A 23093-nucleotide genomic window follows, 5' to 3' on the forward strand; every position below is an offset into this window, starting at 1 on the left:
AAGGTACCTGTATATATGTTCATGTAAGGGCTGATTTAAATATTAAGAAATACTTCATTGAATACATTAATTTCAAGTCTTACCTCCAAAATTCTGTCCCCTGATTGTAGGCGACCATCTTTTATTGCTGCTCCTTTTGGTAAAATATTTTTTACAAAAATTGGCCCAGGCCCATGGATGGAAGAATCTCTAGTAACCACAGTGAAACCAAGTCCTTCAGAACCTAGTATAGATGACCAGGTCAAATTAAGGAACAGTAATACTATATTCAAACTTACACTAAAATGCACCTAATTTAAATTAAGATAGAAAAGTAAAGGAGATTTTAAAATGTTTCAGTTGTTCTACATTTAAATAACAATTACAGTTGCCAATAGGTTTTGAAGGTATCAAAGGGAATTTAGAGCTCTACACCACATACATCTGTCAACATTTTTATTTATTCAAGTTCTAGAAGAAAAACATGTTACGTGCATACTTAGAGACTTACTTCCCAGTAAGTCATACTGGAAGTCATCTTTCCTGGGATGCAAAAGGTTATACAACCAGAGTTTTGTTGTTCTCTCAATCAGTTGACCAATCCGTGGCTCACTGCTCCACTGATGTATGGATCCCTTACATCGCTGAAGCCCATTGTCCTTCCAGAGTCTTACTGCCCTGCCCTCCTTTCTTGCTGCTTCAATAGCCCCCTTATATTGTATTTTCCACTCTGTCTAAAAGTATGTTCATATGTCTCTACCCGAAATAATCTTCACTTCCACTTTAGTGCTCTCTCAAGCTTCTACCACTGAGGACTTACAGCTATAGTTTGGGTAAGTGTCCCTTAACTTAAAACCACTTAGTAATTCTCCCCATCCTTGGTCTTTCTCCTATTTATGTAACTTCCTACTAATGGTTTTATGAAATTAACTCGCCCTGATTTGTAATAGCTCTATTTTTCTATCTCTTTGGTCATTTAGCATGTCTGCTACTCAATAACCCCTACCATTAAACTCCTACAAAAACAAAGATGTTGCCAAAGCCTGTGTTTTTGGACACTATATCTTCTGGACTTCTTGCCTTGGTCATGTCCTGGCTCCAAAATCATCTCCCAATACCTGCTCTGTAGACCAAGTCTGATGTGAGCTTCCTAGATATTACCAGTTAATGGTTTGGCCATTAACTCACCATGGGAACTTCAAATATCACTATGTACTGTCTTTTTCAACCCAGATCTTGCCCCTTTTCAAACATCCCAATCGACTTAACATTTGAATTTCTATTAAGGATATCTTTATTATGTGAATTTCCCTGCTAAAAACCTCAACAATAACTATAATCTGCTTTCTTCCTTCTTACAATCATTCAATGATTAAGGCATGCATATTCCATTTTCACATTTAGACAGGCAACATATCCTTTTCTGTTCTGGTCTCCTCTCTAGAATGTCTTTTTGCTTTCAGATTAATCTTCCCTAAGGATAGCTCTAATGTCATTCTTTTTCATTTAAGGCTTTCTGATAGATTTTAAAATGGCTGTATGACTGATTTACTATTCTGTCCCCAAAGTATATATCTCCATGTCTCATACAATTATTTATACAAAAATACATCTAATGCATATAAATAAAAATTCTAACTAATAAGCACATTGCAGTATTTGTGCCTCTTATTCAACTCAATTTATTCCCAGTATAGGATTTTTATGGTAAGTGAAATTCTGATCAGAGAAATCTTTTTTAGAATAATATGCATATCTGTATTAAGCATACATGTTGTTTTTGAAATATATTAGTAAGCCTTGTGACTATTAAATTCTCTATTGATTCAGCCAAGAATCTGGGTCCTTGTAATTGTCTTGGAAAGACAGGATTTAAGAAGATTGCAACTGGGAAAGGAGAAAGCCAGTAGAAGTCAAAAAGTAAACAAAGATATAAAGGAATGTGAATGAGTGTGTATAATATTGCATAAATATGCATGTTCACACATGATCTAGTCTCACTGACGTGTGCTTGACATAACAAAGATGAAGAAACATAACAGTCATTTTAAAAATCTATCAGAAAGCCTTAAATGAAAAAGAATGACATTAGGGCTGTCCTTAGGGAAGATTAATCTGAAAGCAAAAAGACATACTAGAGAGGAGACCAGAGCAGAAAAGGATATGTTGCCTGCTAAAGATGAAGAAAAGGTTATATACGCGTCTGAATCTACTAGTAATGTTTAAACAATGAAATTATTAATAATTATATATTTTTTCTCTGGAATAAAGTTGTGCTGATATAAAAATCTCTCAGACAGCAAGACCATATGCTTGTCATATGTTACCTAAAGGATGCTTAAAAAAATCACTAATTGTGTCCCAAATGAGGACATCTCTATTTTAATATCTATTTAGTGTTAAACTGTAACACAGTATTCTTCATTTTGAGCAAGTTTGCAACGATTTCTTTCCACTCCCCAATTTGTCTTTATTGTTTTCCTGTTTCAAATAACCTATACTCTACAGTAGGAAAGATGAAGAAAGTAGTACAATGTCCTGAAAGTTAGGTTGCCCAAGAATACACTTAAAATCTATTCTTTGATACAATTAAATGAAAGGGGAATTAACTAAATTAGCTTTAATGCATTTCTCTTAACCAATTTTACATGTTACAATAATAGAATGCTATTAAGCATAATTTAATAATTACCTTTCTTTAGGTCAATCTTAATTTTCTTGGCATTCTTCTTGCTGCCAAACCCCATGAGAGGGGAGAGTGAGGGAGAGGAAGGCTTTCTTCCTAGTCTTGGTACTCGGGGGCTCTTGCTTTGCTGCAGGGAAGCTGATGTATCTGTTTCAGGACTGTTCATTCCTGTGAGATTTACTGTCTTCAGTCCCGGTTTCCCATGGACAGGTGGTGTCACCTTTGTTCTCAATGCACCATTGCTGTTACCAAATATGTTAAGGGGTCCGATGACTGATTTTTCATACTGTTCACGGTTTTGAGGTGGAAGCACATGGAGGAGCACACTTGAAGAGTTCATCGCCTGACGGAAGATACCTTGTGCCCTTGAAAGAGTAAGTTACATTGATACTGTGTTCTCCTGAGCTACCTACCTCCTAATTTCCTAGGTGACTCAGCATGGTGGCGACCAGGAACAGCACAGTAGTAGTCTAAGCATGGGAGGCACTAGGAATACCATCACGGATGGGACACTGCTAACTAATTACTAGTTGGCACTTACTCCCTGCCAACTAATGCCCCCTCTACCCGGCTGCCCATGCCTGATAATCATGCAAAGTTCTCTCATTTTAGTCTACTTAACAACCTCCTAAGGTAAAAATAGTAAATTCTCATTTTGCAAATTCAAGTTGAGGCTAAGAGAGATTAAATAATTTGCCCCATGATTCTGAGCTTTCAAGTGTTTCTAAATCTGAAATTTTAACCAGAATTAATTAACGGAAAAAAACATGTAATAAACTAACTTTAATGTAAATGGGGGAAATCATTTAGCATTTTGATCAGATTATTAATATGCTATTTTTGCTTGAGAGGAAAATCAGATTTTCCTCCATACCAACTCTGAACAAAATTTCTATGACTTTTCATTCTGCTCATGTATGCCAAGAATGATTCTGTCTGTCTTGCCCCTATCTATCAAATTCTTATAAAAACGTATAGCAGTGTATACAAATTATATCATTACTAATAATTATGACTTTGCCTACCAGTATTTTAACAAAATAGATTCTTTTGTAGGAGTTAGTACCTACTTTCCTTCTACTCACAACCAAACTCTCTTGTCTGCCTACAGTATTGAAAACTAATGCCTAGGAAGGAGATGTAGTATGAGTGGTCTGGGTCTGAATTAGTTGAGGTTGTTGATTATTACCAAAAAGTATTAGTGCTTATTCCCTTAATTTGAAATCCCAATGCAATGCCAACATACATTAATAAATATAAATATGCATCAGTCTGCTACATATTCTAAGTCTTTCAAAAAAAAGAGAGAGAAAATGTATTCCCATAACATTTTCACATTCTGAGATGTGATTTCTGGAGGGAGAACATTTTAATTTTAATTTAGACATTTGTTTGTATTATTTACAGTCTTAGATTCGATAGTTATAGATATTTCTCACTGATTTTAGAGTTCACAGAAAACGGCTGACATCAAATAGGTTAATTAATAAGCTGGAACAAATAGTCTGTAAAGAGAACCATTAAATACCAGCATAACTGACCCAGAGCCCATGAAAAACAAATCCTTCCATAGATACCCCAGCAAGAAAGCCAGGCAGGAAGGCTTGCTCTGTTCTGTGGCTTCACATGCCTAGAAGTTGTGGCCCACGTGTGGGCCACCTTCTAATATGCCGAATGTAAAACGCATTTGAAAATGGATGTTAAGGGGTCACTTAAAGAGAATTGACCAGAAATTCCACCTACAATTTTTCTCATAATGAGTTCCATAATGACTGCAAATATCCCAAGGATCAATAAAGTAAACAAAACAACAAAAAATGCTTACTGAGCAAAAGTTTTGTCCACAAGATCCACACTGTTGATTTTTACAATACATTCATTCTCATGAAAGAGTCCTTCCCGTTTGCACCTGCTGTTTTCTTCAATGCCTCGGATGAAGAGTCCTAGGATCCTAAACACAAATTTTAATTTGAAATAGGATTATTAAACACCAGTGTGCTAATTTTTTTCACTTGCAAGTATTCAGAAATAAGTGTTGATTTCTATTTATGAAATACAGTATCCTTTCTATGCAGGTAACTGCAAACACACACATATGCATACAACTCATTTCTCAATTCTGCAATTCCATGTCTCATGCTTGCCATAAATCAGAAATGCTAGAATAGCTTAGTGAAGTAGAGAAGAGAGAAGACTTGTGGTGTGACAAAGGGCATCACATTTGTCTGTAAGCCTGAGTCATTGCCAAGGTGAGGACATGATGCTTAGACATTCACAGTGCCCTTTTGAATCTTACTACCTGTTCAGTAATCAGCATGCTAAGAAATAAACAAGTGTTTAAGATTGTATTACTGAGAAGAAAGATCAGTCTCAGCAGTTAGTGCTGCTGAATTCAGTGAGCACTTGGTTTTTTCCTCTGATGTCTAGAAGAAATAAGAGGAGAAAAGGTCATAGGACCAGGACTGGGTAAATTAGTAAGTACAGGTTTAAGGTAAAGGAGATAGTAATAGAAAAATTAAGCTAGAGTCATCATAGGATTTCAGAGCTAACAACAGATAAGTCATTGACATGTCATGGTTTCAAGACCCCCTTGGATAAAAACAAAACAAAACTGTGACCGCTTGAGTTCTTTCCATAAAATGGCATAATAGTTGCATCCTTCTGGATATCTTTAAATCATCTCTAGATTACTAAAAACAGTTGATACAATGGAAATGCTTTTTAAATAGTTGTAGCTTATTGTTTGAGAACAATAATAATGACAAGCAAAAAATCCCTTGATATATATATATATATATATATATATATATATATATATATACAATACAAATATATTTTTCCTACCATTTTCAATCCATGGGTGATTGAATCCACTGTGAATGAGAAACTCATACAGAGGCCAAATGCATGTGCACATGGATATGTATTTGTGCACACACACAACTCTGTTATTTTTATAAACCCCAAACTAAACCAATAATGAAAATGAAAAGGAACAAATCTTGTATCTATCTTTATTGCTTCTCATTTGAGAGATTTCCTTTCTCTTTTGGCATGTCAGCATACTAGCTGTGTCTCAGAGAAAGATGATAGGTATGTCTTCTAGGAGGAAGCCCCTGAGTGTAGAGACATTTCCCTTGCCACGTTTCTTGTCCTTTTGTTTTTGACTTTGTTGCTTTCTTTTGTAGAAGAGCCTTGTGTGCCATTACACAGTCCCTTTGCATTAAATTCCAAATCTAAATAAAATATGAGCAGATTTTATGTGTGAATAATAAGGTCAGTCATGGAAAAAGGGCAGCCTGTAATGAAAATGTTGGAGAAAATGATCCTCCTGTCTGGAGTAGCCACAAAGTTGAGCCTCTGCTTCGAGGCCTCAGTTCATTTAATGAGCTCATACCATCTTGAGATATCAATGGGCAAGGAATGCACAGTGATATTTAGGTCTTACTTGAAAAAAAAAAGTTAAATGAGAACAGTATGCTGCAGCCAGAGATGGAACAGCAAAGAGTCACGCTGCCTACTGCATGAAGCAGTTGAGGTCAGGTGCAAATGGAGACTGAGGTCTGATGCTTCACTTCCTCCTTCTACTATGTTAGTAAATTAATCAAGCATTCTGTGTTAGCATCCTCTCCTAATAGAATATTAAAAGTTGAATGACCATGGCACACAGAACTGAAGAAATAGATCAACACCGCGCTTTTTCCACAATGAAGCATTTTCTGATAGCTCACATTCTGGATTTTTGTTATGGTGGGTTCACAATAACATGATCCATTAGAAGGCTCACATGTGGTTATAAAATAGTTTATGTAAGTGATATTTTTTTAACAAGCATTCAAGTCTTCCTTTAATTTAATTCAGTACATCATCAGTCATGTAATGTTACTCCCTAGGATTTAATTTCACATTTTGGGAGATGAATTAATTCTTTCAGGCCGCTGGGTTGCAATTTAGCTTGCACATCACAGCTGGAGTATGCTATGTGAACCTCGCTGATCTAAATAACCTAACTTCCATGAAAAATTTATTGACAGAATAAGCCCAACTGTAAAACCCATGTGTCAGAGGTAATTTTGGTAAAATGTAAAACTGACTGATTTTATTAGTTTGGTCCCTGGCAACAAACCACCCTTGCCCTCTCTATGCCATGGAGGAGATGGATTCTCTCCAGTATGATGTCATCCACACCACTAGTTGAAGGCTCAGAAAGAGTATCTCATTCTCCTCCTTGGTCCAAACTGGTGGGCTACGGTGTCTGACTCATGTGAAGCCAAGATTCACAGGATTTAAAGATAAACGTTGCTGAGAAACTATAGGCCAAGACTAACCAGTTCTTTTGCATTTATAAGCAGTGATAAAGGAAGCTAAACCATACAGCCTATGGGAATAAGACGAGCAATGTTTGCTTCTTGCTCATGCAGTATCATTGAGGCAACAACATCTCTCCTTGCTCATCCTGCTCCCCCTCAACCCCACCCCTGCCCCAGTATGGTGTTATATAGATTTGCCCCTCTACCTGCTGAACATTTTTGTCTCAACATCTCACTTTCTGTACCATTTTTCCCCCATCTCTCACCTTTCTCCTCCTCTCTTGTGTTTAGCTGCCTTTACGCTGAAGCTGAAGTATATTATGCTATGTTTGTTGAAAAGCACTAGATCTTAGGTTGTAAAAAGTCACATTCACAGTCTAGAAGTAAATTATGTTGTTTTTACTTGCAAGAACTTAGTATATTGTATTCGTCTAATGAATTCACAGAGACACTATCTGCTATAGCAGTATCTATATTTTTATTAAGGTTTTTTATGAAGGTTAGGTTTCTTATTCAACGACAGGTGTGCCAGTATTTTTCTAAAAGAAAAAAAAAACCACATCGGAGGCAAAAGCCAATTACAGTAGTCTTAATAAGGAATTAAATGTAAATTCTAATTTAAAATAATGACACCGGCCAATAAATGGAAGGAAATGAAAGAGCTAAGTACAGCGCCATGACCCTAAGCCCCTGTGCTCACACAGTGAAACCATATGGCATTACAAAGTCAGACTCTTGTCAGACATGCTGTATACACAGTTGTATCTACACACATGGGTTGAGTTAAGTGTGCTGTTTCAGCCTGTACTCATTACTTTATAACTTTTACTGGCTCATGTCTCCACTTCCATATTATTTTTAATGTTTTTAATTAAATTTCCTTCCTATAATACTAGTAGATAGCAAAAATATAATAATAATAATAATAATAATAAATTTCTCCAAGTTACTAAACAGTTGACTATACATTTATAATAAAAGTTTATTTCTGAATTATGCTTTTTTGTTGTAGCCAAAACAATACTGATAATTTGTAAGTTCATAGCTTGTGGGTTTTACTAAGAACTTTCACATTTTAATGCCATTTAATCCCTATAACCTTGAAGTAAAGTAGGTATTTGCAGAAGACAAGTTTGGGAGGCTTGCTGAAGGTTATATGGAAAAAACACCAGTATTCATTCCAGCTTTTCTGAATTCAAGTCCAGGCTGAGGCTAGGAATCAAACCAGAAAGAAGAAGAAGGGAGGAAACTAATAAACTCCAGTGTTTTCTTAAAAAATTATTATTATTACTTGAAAAGAGAGTAGATGATTTTCCATGTACAGGGCCAGTTTGTTTTTGAACTATTGAAAATGATGTATAGTGAGCCACATTGTACATTTTCTCATTTTTCATAAATTGGGAAGATCTCATGTTCTATTCCAGCTTCATTGAGCTAAGGGAACTGGTAATTTAACCACTCCACTATTTCACAAAGCTCTCAGAACCCTTCTGCCAGAGGCCATTAGTATTTCTCATGAGGATGGAGTACTCAGCCTGTCTATCAAAAACAATCTCGGTTTGTCCTATGCCATAACCCATAACGTTTATAAACATGCTTATTAATACATACAGGAAACCAGACACAAGAGCTGTTAGTTTTTTGGTTCATTCTTTTCTAAGTAACATTCATTCCAGGAAGAGATGATTGGCATCAGCTGTTATTTTGTAATAAAATAAAATAATAATAAGATGACTTTGCAGTTACAGTTAGCAGATGGCTACCTGCTGAATGCAATGCAAGTCGAAATACCATGGGTAAATCTTTTTCTATTGGTATGGCAGACTGAACTGAATACATATTTAGCACTGCAAGTTAATAGTATACAATCATTGGAAACATTAGTTGTACAAAGAATAATGGAGTGAAGGCACATTGGGAGATTTGTTTTTTGTTGCGCTTTGTTTTTTTAGTGACTTTGGGAAAATCAATGGACTTTTCTGGTCTTTCACACACTAGGCTAAAATAAAACATTCTGACTTTTCAACAATACCTTTAAGAAAATGAATTTACAAACTAATGAAAGTATGCCATGCGGATAAGAATCTGATTTTCCTTTAAGTTTCTGTCAACCCTTGTCAATATATCCATCTAGGGCTATAGAGAGTCATCTCATTGAAAAGCAACATAGTCTAAACCTAGTGACGTAATACCGAAAACTAGTTCCATAAGGTCTTTATACTATTACTATTATTAGCTCTGAGGCAAGTACTTTTATTTATACTCACAGAACATATTTTACATCCAGTTAGATAGATATGATTTTCAAGAAATATTAACACAATCCAAATTTTTATTTGCCAGTTAAAAATAAAGATATGTCGAATTATTTTCAATGGCATAAATTATAATTTAGTAAAAGCAAACTGACATTTTTCTTCGCTAGCAGAGCCAGCTCTATAGTCTTATTTTTAAAGTCTGAGGAAATGTCAGTTTGGAATCAATACCTGATTGACATGTATTTTCTATTATTACAAAAGTTCAGTTGCAACATTTGTCTAACAATATGTTAAAAATCGGTGCCAAGATTCTGTTTATTGTGTATTACTGACAAAGACACTTGAAAGAAAATGTTTTACAATTAATCATAAATGGAGAAAATGTGATAAATGTTTTTCCTTTTTACAGTATCCTCAAAGTAAATGATTTAATTTTGTTGCCAATACATGTGGCCAACAAAATTATAAGTAGAGAGGTCCATCTGACTAAGATAAAATTGTACTTAATCCTCTGCCGAAAAATGATGACATGACAGAGAGCATGTCATGGTTTTCATTAGCTTGGGCTTCTGAAACAAGGAAAACAGCTTACCTTCCACTCAGAGATGAAAAGAACGGCACAACATGTATTCCCAAAGGACCTCCTTCCCCAGAAATCTCCACTCTTCTCGTCATATCACTGGGGCAGAAGAAAACACAGATGAGTCTTGGCCAAACACCAGATGAGGCACATTAGCCTCCTTCCCCTCACAATGAATCAACCGCTGTAACTTCAACAGCTGAGGTGTAGTTGAAATGTATATGGTTAACTGGTTATATTAGAAAAAAATCGACAAAATAATATGCCTAAAAGACTATCTGGTTCCTTATTTTTATCCTTAGGCAAGGCACAAGAAATCTTAGCACAATCTAAATTACTACAAAAATAACTTCCCACTTAAATCTGCATAAATCAACATATTTAAAAACAGGTACACAAGTATAACATTTCATCCCAATGATACTCATTTGAAAATTTCTTTACAGCTCCTAAATGCATGAAAATACGTAGATCTATGCTGAGGCATAAAGCAAGCATTTTTTTCCAAGCAGTAAATATCAAATATAAATCTTTATTAGAGAAGGCTTGAACTACATTTCATACTGGCTGTGAGACCACAGTTGGACTTTTTTAAAGCAACATAATAAAAACTTTAAGTTGTATAAGGTTTTTCAATGGAATAATTCCAAATATTCACCTCCTGAATTTTTTAAAATTTATTTTTAAGGTAGAAAAATAGGTTGCAAAACCTGGAGAAAATGTATTATAGAAAGAAATAGAAAGCCTGACCTGCCTCACCTAGCCCAGATTAAGGAAAAGATGAGCTAGAAACATTAATGTATAGTGTGTATGATGGAAACAGAGGCACTGGGAGTTTTTGTGTAATAAAGAGCGGAACTAACAAGTTTTTTTAAAGATGAAAAATAATAACCATGAACAAGTATTGGCTCCTTTAATCCCAATGAGAGAAAATAAAATTGCCAGAGGAAAATGATAAAGTTGATGCAAACATCCCCTCTATGGAAATTGTAGCAGGTTTCTATTGTTCCATATTTACATGAAAATGACCTGAAACTAGATGTCAAATTAAGAGCTACAGCTGTTACAAATGCTTTTCCGCTCCAAATTGAAAATGGTGAAATTTTGGCTCTTTGCTAGAAAGTTGAGAACAGTATTAAGAAAACAAAATGCCTGATGAATTCACTCTGTATGAAGTAGTCTTTAAATAATCAAAAATCTATATGCTCATCAGTGTATTAAAAAATAAGTATTTTAAATACATTCTTACCAGTGCATTAAACTTATTTTTAATGTGTTTTCTTTGAAAGCCTATTATTAAAAAATGCACAAAATAAGCATGACAGTTTCCAGTACTTTTTGTAAGATGATAGAATTTTAAATCTGACAATAAAGGTTCACATGTTTTCCTTCCAGGATATGGCTGATACATGTTAAACTCAGTAAGCACCTTATATCAAAGGCCTGGATAAAAGTTAAAAACTGAACAAACATTAGAGTAATGATGCAATATGAAAGGATCCTTATTTAAATGTGTGAGAATATGAACCTTTGTATAAATATATGTATTTGGATGGAGCTATGAGGTATGCATTGTAAATCCTGAATGTTTAATGGACAGAGAAATTATACAGAATTTAATAAACTAAAGCTTTTTAAAAAGGCACTTAGGCCACACTAAACCAAAAGTACCCAAGTTCTAGTTTCATTATGACATTTAAAAACAGACAAATTTTGTCTAAAGGAATCTGGAATATAGCTCAGTGGTAGAGTGCTTGTTTAACATCTTCAGGGAATTGGGATAAATCCCCAGTATCTCAAAAAATATTGTTTAACCACTGAAACATTATCACCTTTCCAGATAAATGCATCAAGAATCCCTGTTTGCTAATGGATAGCACCCATATGTAATATATAGAGAGGTCTTAAAATATAAATGTTTAGTCTAGCATGCTTCGAGATTTCAGCTTAAGAACTTTTAGGGTGGCTTTCTTTTATAGATGATAGATTTTTATGGATTTTCATTTTTTCTACTTTATAAATATTGCTTTATCTCTATACCTATAAAACATAATGAATTCAATGCATCCTGTTGATATCTATACTCTAATATTTATCAATTGGTATTTTTACATTCACCTAATAAAAGATACCTTATACTTTGCTCAAGTAATCAATCTTGTTTAATGTTGCTACAATTTTTAGAAGAATGCAGTTTTAAATGTATGCTTCTAGATGAGTCCTTTCTTTAATATTTCAGAGTAAAGCTTTTAGTTAGCCATTACACAATAGTCACAATACTTTGGCTAAAAGAATTTTTGATGATTATTAGGTTACTCTCACAAAAATGCTACTATCCTAGGGAAAAAGGAATAAAAACTTCCATTTTTATCAACTTTTATGCAAGCATTTATAGCAAATTATATCTATTTAATAAAGAAAAGCAATACAATTTTAATTCATATCATGTTTCACCATGTTCTTTATAAAATGCTATGCTATTTGTTTCCAGGTGAAAAACCATATGAAATAGTAGTCACGGAAACAAGTCCCAATATTTTTATTTATAGTCAAAAGGAAAACACCCCACAGTATTTTTTATAAATTCTTGATGGAGTTCTATAAAAATTGCTGTATATACACACTTCATGAATTACAAACACAGCAACTAATACTTGACACAGTTATTGGAATACATATCTCAAATAGTGACATTTTTCAAAGATGTAAAAATGGGCTATTAGTGCTGTTGGTTTAGATAAATGCCAGCGTGCATGCAGGACTTAGAGAACAGAGAAGAGTATGGTTTGGAGCCAGTATAGTAACCAGAAGACAAGCTGGAAGGTGAACTCACTATTGGAAATGTAAGAAATGAGGGGAAAGAATAATCTAGGAAGTATAAAGGAAAAAGAATGCTAAAACGTGGATCAAAAATTGAATTGTGAAGTAAAGAAAAATATTGCTTATATCAAGAAGAAAAGTGGATTCACTAGGAATCAAATGAACAATTTTTATACAGGATACTAAGAAATACTTAAAATAAGTAGAACACTACAGAGCATTAGGTTAACTAATATTAACCACACTAAATTGCCTTAAGGTGATCAATTTGGACACATTTGACTCAAATAATGACTAGGACCAGCTGCTACCAGTCTAAGAGCTCAGGACAGAGCTATGGGCAAAGCTAACGTTAGTGGATTACAAGGAGACTGTCATTATGACTGGTTACTCTGCTAGAGCTGGATGTTAAGTGCTTCAATTGATTTGTACCCAGAAATAACACTTGAAGCCTGAGGCAGAAAATGCAACAGACACTTCAGCTGATTTCTTCATACCAAGCAAGTGGGAAGACTTTGAAACTGAAATTATTCAAGTCATTTAACGGACAGTTTCACAGAATGAATTCCAGAAAGATGAAACATGCTTTGTCTAAGAGGGTGGAGCATATGGGGAGATAGGATCGCTCAGGGAAGAGAGGTATGGTGGGCAAATATAGACATACTACTTATTTAATGTACACATATGAAAATGGATCCCTGTAACTTGAGGGAATGAGTGGGGGAGGGATAGATGGGGGAGAATGAAATAAGGGGTGACACTGATAAAGAGACATTGTACTCATATCAGAAACTGATATGTTGAATTGACACCTCTGTTCTTGCAGTTACTTAAATCTAATAAAATAAAGAAAAAAAGGTTACTCAACTCAATCCTACGCGTTTCATTGAGGTCTGGGAGAGACAATATTGAGGACAGAGATGGGGGGATTCTGCAATCTAGAAGCAAAGTTGGGTGTGGCTTAAATGATAGAGAGTATGTGTAAGGGAAGCAATCTTCTCTGCTTTTAAGGTCGTAAAATATCTGAGTAAGTCATTTAAACCAAGACCCAAAACCTCAATTTCCTCATTTGTTCTGTCTAATGAGGACATTAAGATTAGGAACTTTTTTTAAATGGAATTGTTGGTGTTAATGAGAAAAATAGGGAATAATCATACATAGGTATCTGGAATATATAAAGGGATCAATAACTGCTATCTATTAGTATGATTCTTAGAATTTTCTAAAGGAATTAACACATTTGTATACTAAAATGAAATACTTCATCCTTAGCATAGAAAGGAATTGGTAAACTGGTGCCGGTGGCTCATGCCTGTAATCCTACCTACTCAGGAGGCTGAGATCTGAGGATGATGGTTCAAAGCCAGCCCGGGCAGGAAAGTCCATGAGATTCTTATCTCCAATAAGCCACTAGAAAACCAGAAATGGTGCTGTGGTAGAGTGCTTGCCTTGAGCTGAAGAGCTCAGGGATAGCATCCAGGCCTAGAGTTCAACCTCACAAGCAACAGCAACAAAAAAGGAATTGGTGAGACTTTTGAAAAATTGTTAAATACTTTAGGTTTGAGAAATACATCTTCTGTATTGCTAAAATGGAGAGAGAAGACAGAGTTATAACAGATGGACAGAATGTGTGTGCTGGTATCTCTAGGAAATGAATCATTGAATCACAAACATATTCTAGGTAATGGGTAAAAGATGGACTGCACAGTGAAACCATGAAGAGTATGCAATTGACCTTGTGCTCGTCTTGATGTGAAAAGTCTTTTTTTTTGGGGGGGGGGGGTTCCGGTCGTGGGGCCTGAACTCTGAGCCTAGGCGCTGTCCCTCAGCTCTTTAGCTCAAGGCTAGCACTCTACCACTTGAGCCACAGCACTACTTCCGGCTTTTTTTCTTTTTGCTTATGTGGTGCTGGGGAATTGAACCCAGGGCCTCAGACATGCAAGGCAAGCGCTCTATCACTGAGCCACCTTCCCAGCCCCGATGTGAAAAGTCTTATGGATGGGAATAGATCAGAAAAATTCAACAAAGAATGTGTTGTTGATTGTGGGACTCATTGAGCCCATTGGAATTCAAAAAAACATAAATTAGTCATTTCTCTGAGAAATATTGGCTAATATACAAAGACCGGTACTTAAGAAAGTCACAATTTAGGGAGAGAGCTGAGAAATATGGAAAAATATTGAGAAATAGAATAATTATGCAGGTTAAATATCCCTGTTCTAAAAGGTCTGCATTCAAAAGCATTTCTAATTTCCATTTTTTTAGCTTTGGGATATTTCCATTTATGTAATAAAATTGGGGGGATGTGTTCCAACTCAAAACATAAAAATCATTTTTATTTCACATACATCTTAAACATATAGCCTGGAATTAATTTTATAAAGCATTTTAAATAATTTTGTTCATGAAAGAAAAGTTATATGGTGCAGAATTTTCCTTTTATGGCATATCCTGGCACTGAAAGTGTTTTGGATTTTAGCAGATTTCTGGTTTTCAAATTATGTATGATCAACTCCTAGTAGTAGAAAGGATAGTATATGTTCAAAGAATATAGGTTAATATTTGGGAAGCAGTATGCTAACTGGCTCTGGGCAGTCATCACAAATATATAAACACTATATATCATTTCATTTTAGAGGAAAGCAAAGCCAATGCTTAGAGAAGTCACAAAGTTGTCCAACATCAAACTAATCATGTAAAATAAAGTCAGGACTTAAGTTTGGATGTATTACCCTGTAGAAAATGAGTAGTATTGGAAACTTCGGCCAAAGGGAAGGATTAGTAGAAATGTATATAAACATGGGTGCAACTGACTTCCAACAATAAGTTATATTCATTATTAACATGTAAAGCTCCTGGTTGATGGGCTTACTTCATTTTATATGCATCAAATAAAACAGTAAAAGCACAATATGAAGCACTACTTGAAATGTTAGAGTCAAAGCAAAACACTCAAGCACCATGGACTCTGAAGTGTTCACTTGAAACTGCTGTTCAAAAACAATGAAAAGTAATTAAGAAATCCTGGTGGCAGAAGAAAATGTGAAGGATTATGAATCAATCACTTGTGTAACCAACACACATACACAAATTCTCATATCTTAAGTAAAAAAAAATAGGAGAAGAACATAATCAAATAAGGAATGTTCTAATTGGGATATGCTCCACTCTACAATTCTATGTACTTGGTTTAAAAAACTGTAAAAGAAACCAACATCAAATTTAGATTTAAGTATTCTTATTTACATAAGGAAAATACCTCAATGCATCCTTGGGTTTTGGTGATGTCAGTAGTTCTGTCTGGGTACCATTCATAATTTCTCCATCTTCCAAGTTCTGCATGGAATCCTGCAGTGAAACAAACCCATAAGCTTGTAGATGTTGCACATATAGAATTGAAGATCCAAATAAAATATCTCAACGTGAAAAAGTAAATAGTTTTACTCTGGGTATAGACAGCATGTTGCAATTTCTTTTAAGCTTAGAAACAGGTGTTAATCTTTTCAATGCTTTCAATGTACTTTTCTCTCCCATTTGGTTTTTGAAATGCTCAAATGGCCCATTCACACAAGGCAATATGTTAAGAGCTTTGCAATACATCATTTAGCTTCCTGCTAAGCAAATACAGGTTTTGGGGACTGTGGCTCTGTAACAGCTGGTAAGAGAGTTTTAATGTACTGTACTTGCTTGTACTTCCCCATAACATTAAAATATAAAAAAAGCAAATCCATGAAAAGAAAAACTAATGCTTTGCAAATTCATTTTTTTCAAGAGTGTGCAGAAACAGTGGCAGGAAGAACTCAGAGTTCTTCTGTTACAGAGGTAAGATCATCAGAGACCAACAAATAGGATCATCAGGTTCCAAGATGGAGCCACTTTCCTTGCAGAATGAAGATCAAGTTGAATTGGATGCCAATCAGAGGAGTAGAGATAAAGACAGAGTCTAGAAATCCTGGTCTATGTTGATTTTCTTTTAGGGAAGACATTCTTTTTCTGTCTGGGCTTACAGCTGTTCTCTCAGACAATAGCTCCATGGATAGGCCCACTCTTTTCAAGCAGACGAACACATAATTTTAGTTACAGACCCTGTCACTGAGGCCAACTACCTGGAGAAAGATCTAGAATCAGAACTCATACTACAAATAGCATTGATGGCTCTCCATGCTTCATTCCACAAAAGAGGAAATACATGAGCCTAAGGAGTTGGATGTAAGTGAATTAGGTTTGTATGTTGAAGACAACACAGACTAGAGCTATAACTTAAGCCATTTTGTTGTATGTAGTAACTTGATTAAAAAACAGTTTTAAGTAAGTAACAACACATCCCATAAGGATAGGTGTTTCTATGAAAAATGTTTACACTAGAATTTCATTCTCTTTTTCCTTTTATTTTTTTCTCCTTTTTATAGAGAGGGAAGAAAATCTATAAGCTTCAAGGACACTTCATGGTTTAAGGAATGATGTCTGAAAAGATGAAAATAACTGAATGCTCGCATTGATACATTTTGTTTTGGTGTGTAGGTGTATGTGTGTGCACGTGTGTGTGTGTGTGTGTGTGTGTGTGTGCGTGCGCGCATGTGCATGTGTGTGCCAGCCAATTCTGGGGCTTGAACTAGAGTCCTGGGTGCTGTCTCTGAACTTCCTTTGCTCAAGGCTACCACATGAGCCACAGCTCTATTCTTGGTCTTTTTTTCTTTGTAGTTTATTGGACTTTGCTGCTTGGACTGGCTTCAAACCTCCATCTTTAGACAATAGGCTCTTGAATAGTAAGGGTTAAAGGCATGAATCACCTGTGCCCGCTGGCTTGAGTGGTTCTTACAAAAAATGAAAGAGAACTGAGTATTACTTAAGTATAAAAGTTTAACGAGACCTTGAACATGTAACTACCAAATGCCAGGAATTTGAGGTCCTCATTTATGCCCTTAACTGATCCTGTCTCTCACACAGAAGTGCTCTTGTATCTGGTTCTCTGTCCATCAACCATGCAGTGAACAACTTATTGTAGTAGTTTTTCTAAAACCATTTACTAAATGATCCTCATATTTAATGGATAAAAATATAAACACTTGTTATTCTTCATAGTTTCCGAGAGTCAAAGACTTGGAAGTGACTTAGGCGGGTACTTCTAGGACGAGATTTCTCATGAGTTTGCAGCAAGATGTCTGCAGGGCTGCAGCTACAACCATCTAAAGATGACTGAGGGCTTTAAAATTCACACAAGATTCATTCTTCTGAAAGTGACACCAGGTACTGGTGGCTTAGGTCTGCTATCCTAGCTATGGAGAAAGCTCAGACCTGAAGATGGTGCTTCAAAGCCAGCCTGGTCAGTAACGTCTGGGAGATTGTTATCTCCAATTAAGCACGCAAAAAGGCCATAAGCTATGGCTCAAGTAGTAAAGTGCTAGCTTTGAGCAAAAATGCTCAGGGGCAGTAACCAGGTCCAGGACCATCACACACACACACACACACACACACACACACACACACACACACACACACACACACACACACACACACACACACACACACACACACAAAATAAATAAATAAATAAATAATAAGAGACAAGTCAGTATTTCCTGTCTTCAGAGTTTTGCAATCAGGTTAGAACATTTTCATCAAAAACATTGTCACATAAAATAGCAATCATTCTCTATTCTCTGCTAATCAGGAATCTATTTACTGTCCCTGAGGATTTACCTATTTTGAGCATTTCATATATACAGAATCATAAGCCATGTTTTCTTTCACTTACAAGGATACTAAGTTCTACCATGATTTAGCATATGCGAGTATCTTATTCAATTTTAGGATCAAGTAACATTCTTATAGATATACTACATTTGCCTTTTCTAGTTGTCCAATGTATATGTATAGCTTTTGACTATTATGCAAAATAAGTTGTTGTGAACATTTGGGTAAGAATTCTATGTGAAGATGCTATCAGTTGTCTAAGTCTATATGAAGAATTAGAATTTTGGTAATATATCTGTAATCTTTAACATTTTTAGGAACTGCTATACTATTTTTAAAGGATCTTCCTAAGTTAGCATTTCTATCAGCTATATATAAGGCTTCTTATATACCGATCATAATCAAGGTAGGAGAATAACATACCTTTTTGCTTCCATCAACATTATGCATGGTTAAGAGAAGTTTTTCATCTAGTTCTAGTTCAATTCCAAGTAAAGATTGTATTTCTGTCAATGAGATACTTGAAGCTTTGAATACTGAGATATAACAATTACAATAACAGTCCCAATTGCCATGTGATAATCTGTTCAAGAGTAATTCTGAACTGACTACTCTTTTGCAACAATCACATCATGAGGTGTAGGGTGAGAAAAGATCACATTTGAAGATGTGTATATCCTGGACAAGAGTTCTACTATTTAAAAATAGCTCTTTGCGCTGGGCGCCAGTGGCTTGCGCCTGTAATCCTAGCTACTCAGGAAGCTGAGATCTGAGGATCACAGTTCAAAGCCAGCCCGGGCAAGAAAAGTCCGTGAAACTCTTATCTCCAATAAACCACCAGAAAACCGGAAGTGGTGCTGTAGCTCAAGTGGTAGAGTGCTCACCTTGAGCTGAATTGCTGAGGGACAGCGTTCAGGCCCAGACTTCAAGCCCCATGACCACCAACAACAACAAAAACAGCTCTTTGCCTTAACACAGGTATCATAAAGGGCTTATTGACTCAACTAATAGGCAGCATTTGCTATATACCAAAATCACTTCCACATAGTGAATTAACAGAACCCTCTAGTATTTTCTAGAGATGGAGCAGGCAGACATGTTAGGGCTTTCTACAAGGACACAGAGCCAATTGATGTCCAAACTTGTGTCGAGGGCACTGTAACAGGGCAGTGTTTTAAGATAATGGCAACTCATCTCTTGATAGGGTATAGATTATTTATAGATTTTCCCCGAAAATCTATAAATAATTGATAAGCAATAATTTAAATATAAGCACACTTAAGCAATTCCTTCACTAAATTACAACGATGAAATGATGAGTCACAAAATCACACATATCTAAAACAGGAAACATATTTTATTCCCATAGCTTATTTAAATAACTGAGAAAAGTCTGTAAAATCATGACTTTTAAATTGGGAAGGAGAGGGACAAAAATAGCTCTGATTTGGAAAAAAAGTAAAGGTATTAAGCAACTGAACAGACTCCATTTATTTTCAAATTTAGGTTTGAGTAATAGTAGTTATCTGATCCCAAATCTTCAAACTTGCCTTTAGAAACAATAGTTTGGGGATGGGTGTATTTAATTTTATTAATGAGATGATTACAATTTTCTAGTTTTAATTTCAGTTAATATTAAAATGGAGGGATACGATTCACAGAATGTAAAGTATAAACCTATTTGAAAATATATTTGTCTTTCTTTTGCCCACATCACTACTATGCTTTGCTCTCTACTAAAGTTCAACAGGAGAACATTCAGTGCCAACTGAGCTGAGAACTTTAAGAAGCTTGTCCTTTATTTCTTTTATTATCATGGGGGAAATATATCATATGTGGCTCTCACAACAGACAAGCTTAATTACTACAATTTTAAAATCTGAACATTTTTAGCAACACTTTCAGGATCATAGGAGCACTTCTGACAGGCAGAATGCATAGGATTTAAACATCACTGAACTATTTTTAGCTTTAAAATCAACACTTACATAAATATTCCCAAACCAATTAGCAGCAGCTGGAAAGTAAAGGTGTTTACATTTTGTTAGCACTGATGCTAACTATTGCAAGTGTTCACTGGCTGCCAGAAAAAGGCCAGACACCAGGGAGGCCACCCTTTCAACAGGGGTGATTGCCATGCTGGTACCAGGCTCTCATTTCACATTTCATAGTTGTACAAGTCACTGATTTCATACAGGTGCATTCTTTATCATGGAACATCATTAAGTTATGCATCTCCAGAGAAACTCAGTAATTCTTGATACATTTTTTGGAAAAAAGTGCTACCTAAATTCTCACTGTGTATGCCTGGCTGATCATAGCAAAAAAATAATATTAAAAGTTTTATAGTGTGGTTTTTCATCTGTCAAATCAGGAACAAGAAGAGATGTCTCCTTTATTAATAGATAGCCTTTTTTTTTTACATACTGGTACCAGTAGGTGGCCTATATTTCCTGCTCATATATTTCAGGCCTATTTCAAACATTTGCTCACAAAATTTTAACTGCCAATTGAGTTGTGATTCAAAAATTCAAATGCATTTTCAAACAGGATTTGCATTCTTAAATGTCAGTGGATTTTAGAACGAGAGTAAGAGAAACATTATACAGAGAAGATCTGAACGAGAGGTTGTGTGTCTGGTGCTCATACATAAACATAATGTAAATTTTAAAATTAAAATTCTGGGCATCATTTTGGAATATTTGTTTTTACTTTTTAGAAGAAAAATATCTGTGCTAAAGTAAAAACAAACTGCATTTGATATGCACATATATGAAATTAGCATGCATTTTAATAGTCAAGGACCATTTTCAAACTCTACCTGCTGCAAGCAAGACCTTACCATGGAAAATCTCTCTATTGTCTTTTATGGTTCTATCCTAAACCTTTCTGATTTAGCAGTTTAACATGCTTACAACTTACAATAAACATATCTGAGGAGATTATATATTTATCTAGAAATAACTAACATAAAGAATTTTTTTAGAATGCTAAGTTATTATTAGTTACTTTTTTCCCCATCTTATCAGTGATTCTTAAACTTTAGCATGGACCAGAATCACCTGAAACTCATGAAACCAGATTTCTGATTTGGATGGAATGGGTCTCTGGGACAGGATTTGGATGGAATGGGTCTCTGAGACAGGCTCAACACCTATTTCCTGATGCTGTCTAACAACCAAACTTTGAAAAATTCTGCTTTGCAGTAAGTAGAGCAGATTTGATGTCTACAGGCAAAATTCTGAAGATTGTGAAAGGAGAAATTACTATTCTCTTACATGTGTTAGTGACAAGGCCAGAATCAAGGATGCTTCTTTCTCCATTCAGTGCTCTTCGTGTGTATTAGGATAAGTACTTACTGATATAATGAATGCTGACTCTGAAATTCGTTTTAGGGATCTGTTTTTTTTATTCTTCAATGCTGGAGCTCAAACCTAGGGCCTTGAACATGCTAGGGAAGTATCTAGAGCTATACCTCCAGATAGAGATCCTTTTTATACTTTATTAAAAACTATAATAATGTCTTAGATATGCTCTACTATTCTTCCAAAGACCTTAAAATACTTTACATATAATCACATGGAAACTCATGAGAATTTTAGGTGATTTTTAGTATTCCTATTCCAATTTTATGGATGAACATATTCAAGAACGAAAAAGGCATGTCTTATCCTAAAGCATCAAAAAAATGCCAAGATTTTTTCTTCTTTTCTTTTCTTCTCTCCTTTTTTTTTCTTGTGCTGGTACTGAGGCTTGAACTCAGGGTCTGGACATTGTCTCTTAGCTTTTTCCTCTTAGGGTGAGTACCCTGCTACCTGAGCCACAGCTTCATTGGTGATTAATGGGAGGTATGAGTCTTACAAACATTCCTGCCTGGGCTGGCTTCAAACCATGATCCTTAGCTCCCAGATTCCTAAGTACCTAGGATTACAGGCATAAGCCATTATCTCCTGGCAAAATTTCTATGGGAAGGGATGGTAGGGAAAAACAAAGGAGGAGGTAACAATGCTTGATAGGAAATGTACTGATTACCCTACTCATGTAACTGTAACCCCTCTGTACAATATTTTTACAATGAAAATACTTTAAAAGATTTAGATTTGAATGCAAACATGTTAGTTATATTTATCTAGTAAGATATTGATTTTAGGCAAATGAGATTTAAAAAGATAGTATATTAGGAAACACTGAAAAAATTATTACATAAAAACATCAAATAGTTCATTATTGTAGACATTGTACTCTAATAATTACATTTTTAAATAAAAATGTTGTCTTGGAACATAATTAGATACACATACACAAATAACTACTCTTGTTCATCTTATAAGCAAGGTGCCACTGAATATTATTAACTAACTTGATCAAATTGTTGGCTGAAGAAGAGCATGGAAAATTGCGTGTGCAGACACATTATCTTATGCATTACTTTAATGCATAAGACTGGAATAAGGTTAAACACATGTTTTATGAGTCAGTAACTTTCACTTGACTCTCTTCACAGGTAGCATATGGTTGTGGACCATGTATAGTACAAAATAAAGCAGGTGGATAGACAACAAAAACTGGATTGACCCTACTTTTTCTATATCCAATTTGTATTCAAAAGATGCTGAGTGCTTTTCATAATAAGTTTAACAAAAACAAGTTTGAAGGGAAGAGACCAAGATGTACACATTGAATAAAGCTACGGTCTAAGGCAAAGAAGATACAATTCCAATATAAGCTTTATCATTGCTTTGCCTGGTAGCCAGACATGAGTTCTT

At 35.2% G+C, this 23093-nt stretch overlaps 1 protein-coding gene across 2 annotated transcripts in view; it reads right to left on the reverse strand.

Annotated features, from left to right (window-relative positions):
- The window catches only part of Pard3b (par-3 family cell polarity regulator beta), a 971067-nt gene that overhangs the window by 469953 nt on the left and 478021 nt on the right, over nucleotides 1-23093 (reverse strand). For both annotated transcript variants that reach the window (XM_042679102.1, XM_042679101.1), the window contains exons 5-9: nucleotides 15893-15981; nucleotides 9826-9912; nucleotides 4491-4616; nucleotides 2672-3030; nucleotides 84-223 (exon numbers count right to left, since the gene is read on the reverse strand). In XM_042679102.1, coding sequence (XP_042535036.1) covers nucleotides 84-223; nucleotides 2672-3030; nucleotides 4491-4616; nucleotides 9826-9912; nucleotides 15893-15981 — 801 coding nt within the window. The remainder of the gene's footprint in view (nucleotides 1-83; nucleotides 224-2671; nucleotides 3031-4490; nucleotides 4617-9825; nucleotides 9913-15892; nucleotides 15982-23093) is intronic.

This window comes from Dipodomys spectabilis, unplaced genomic scaffold (assembly GCF_019054845.1).
Source record: "Dipodomys spectabilis isolate Male_0828 unplaced genomic scaffold, ASM1905484v1 ptg000051l, whole genome shotgun sequence".
Lineage (NCBI taxonomy): Eukaryota > Metazoa > Chordata > Mammalia > Rodentia > Heteromyidae > Dipodomys > Dipodomys spectabilis.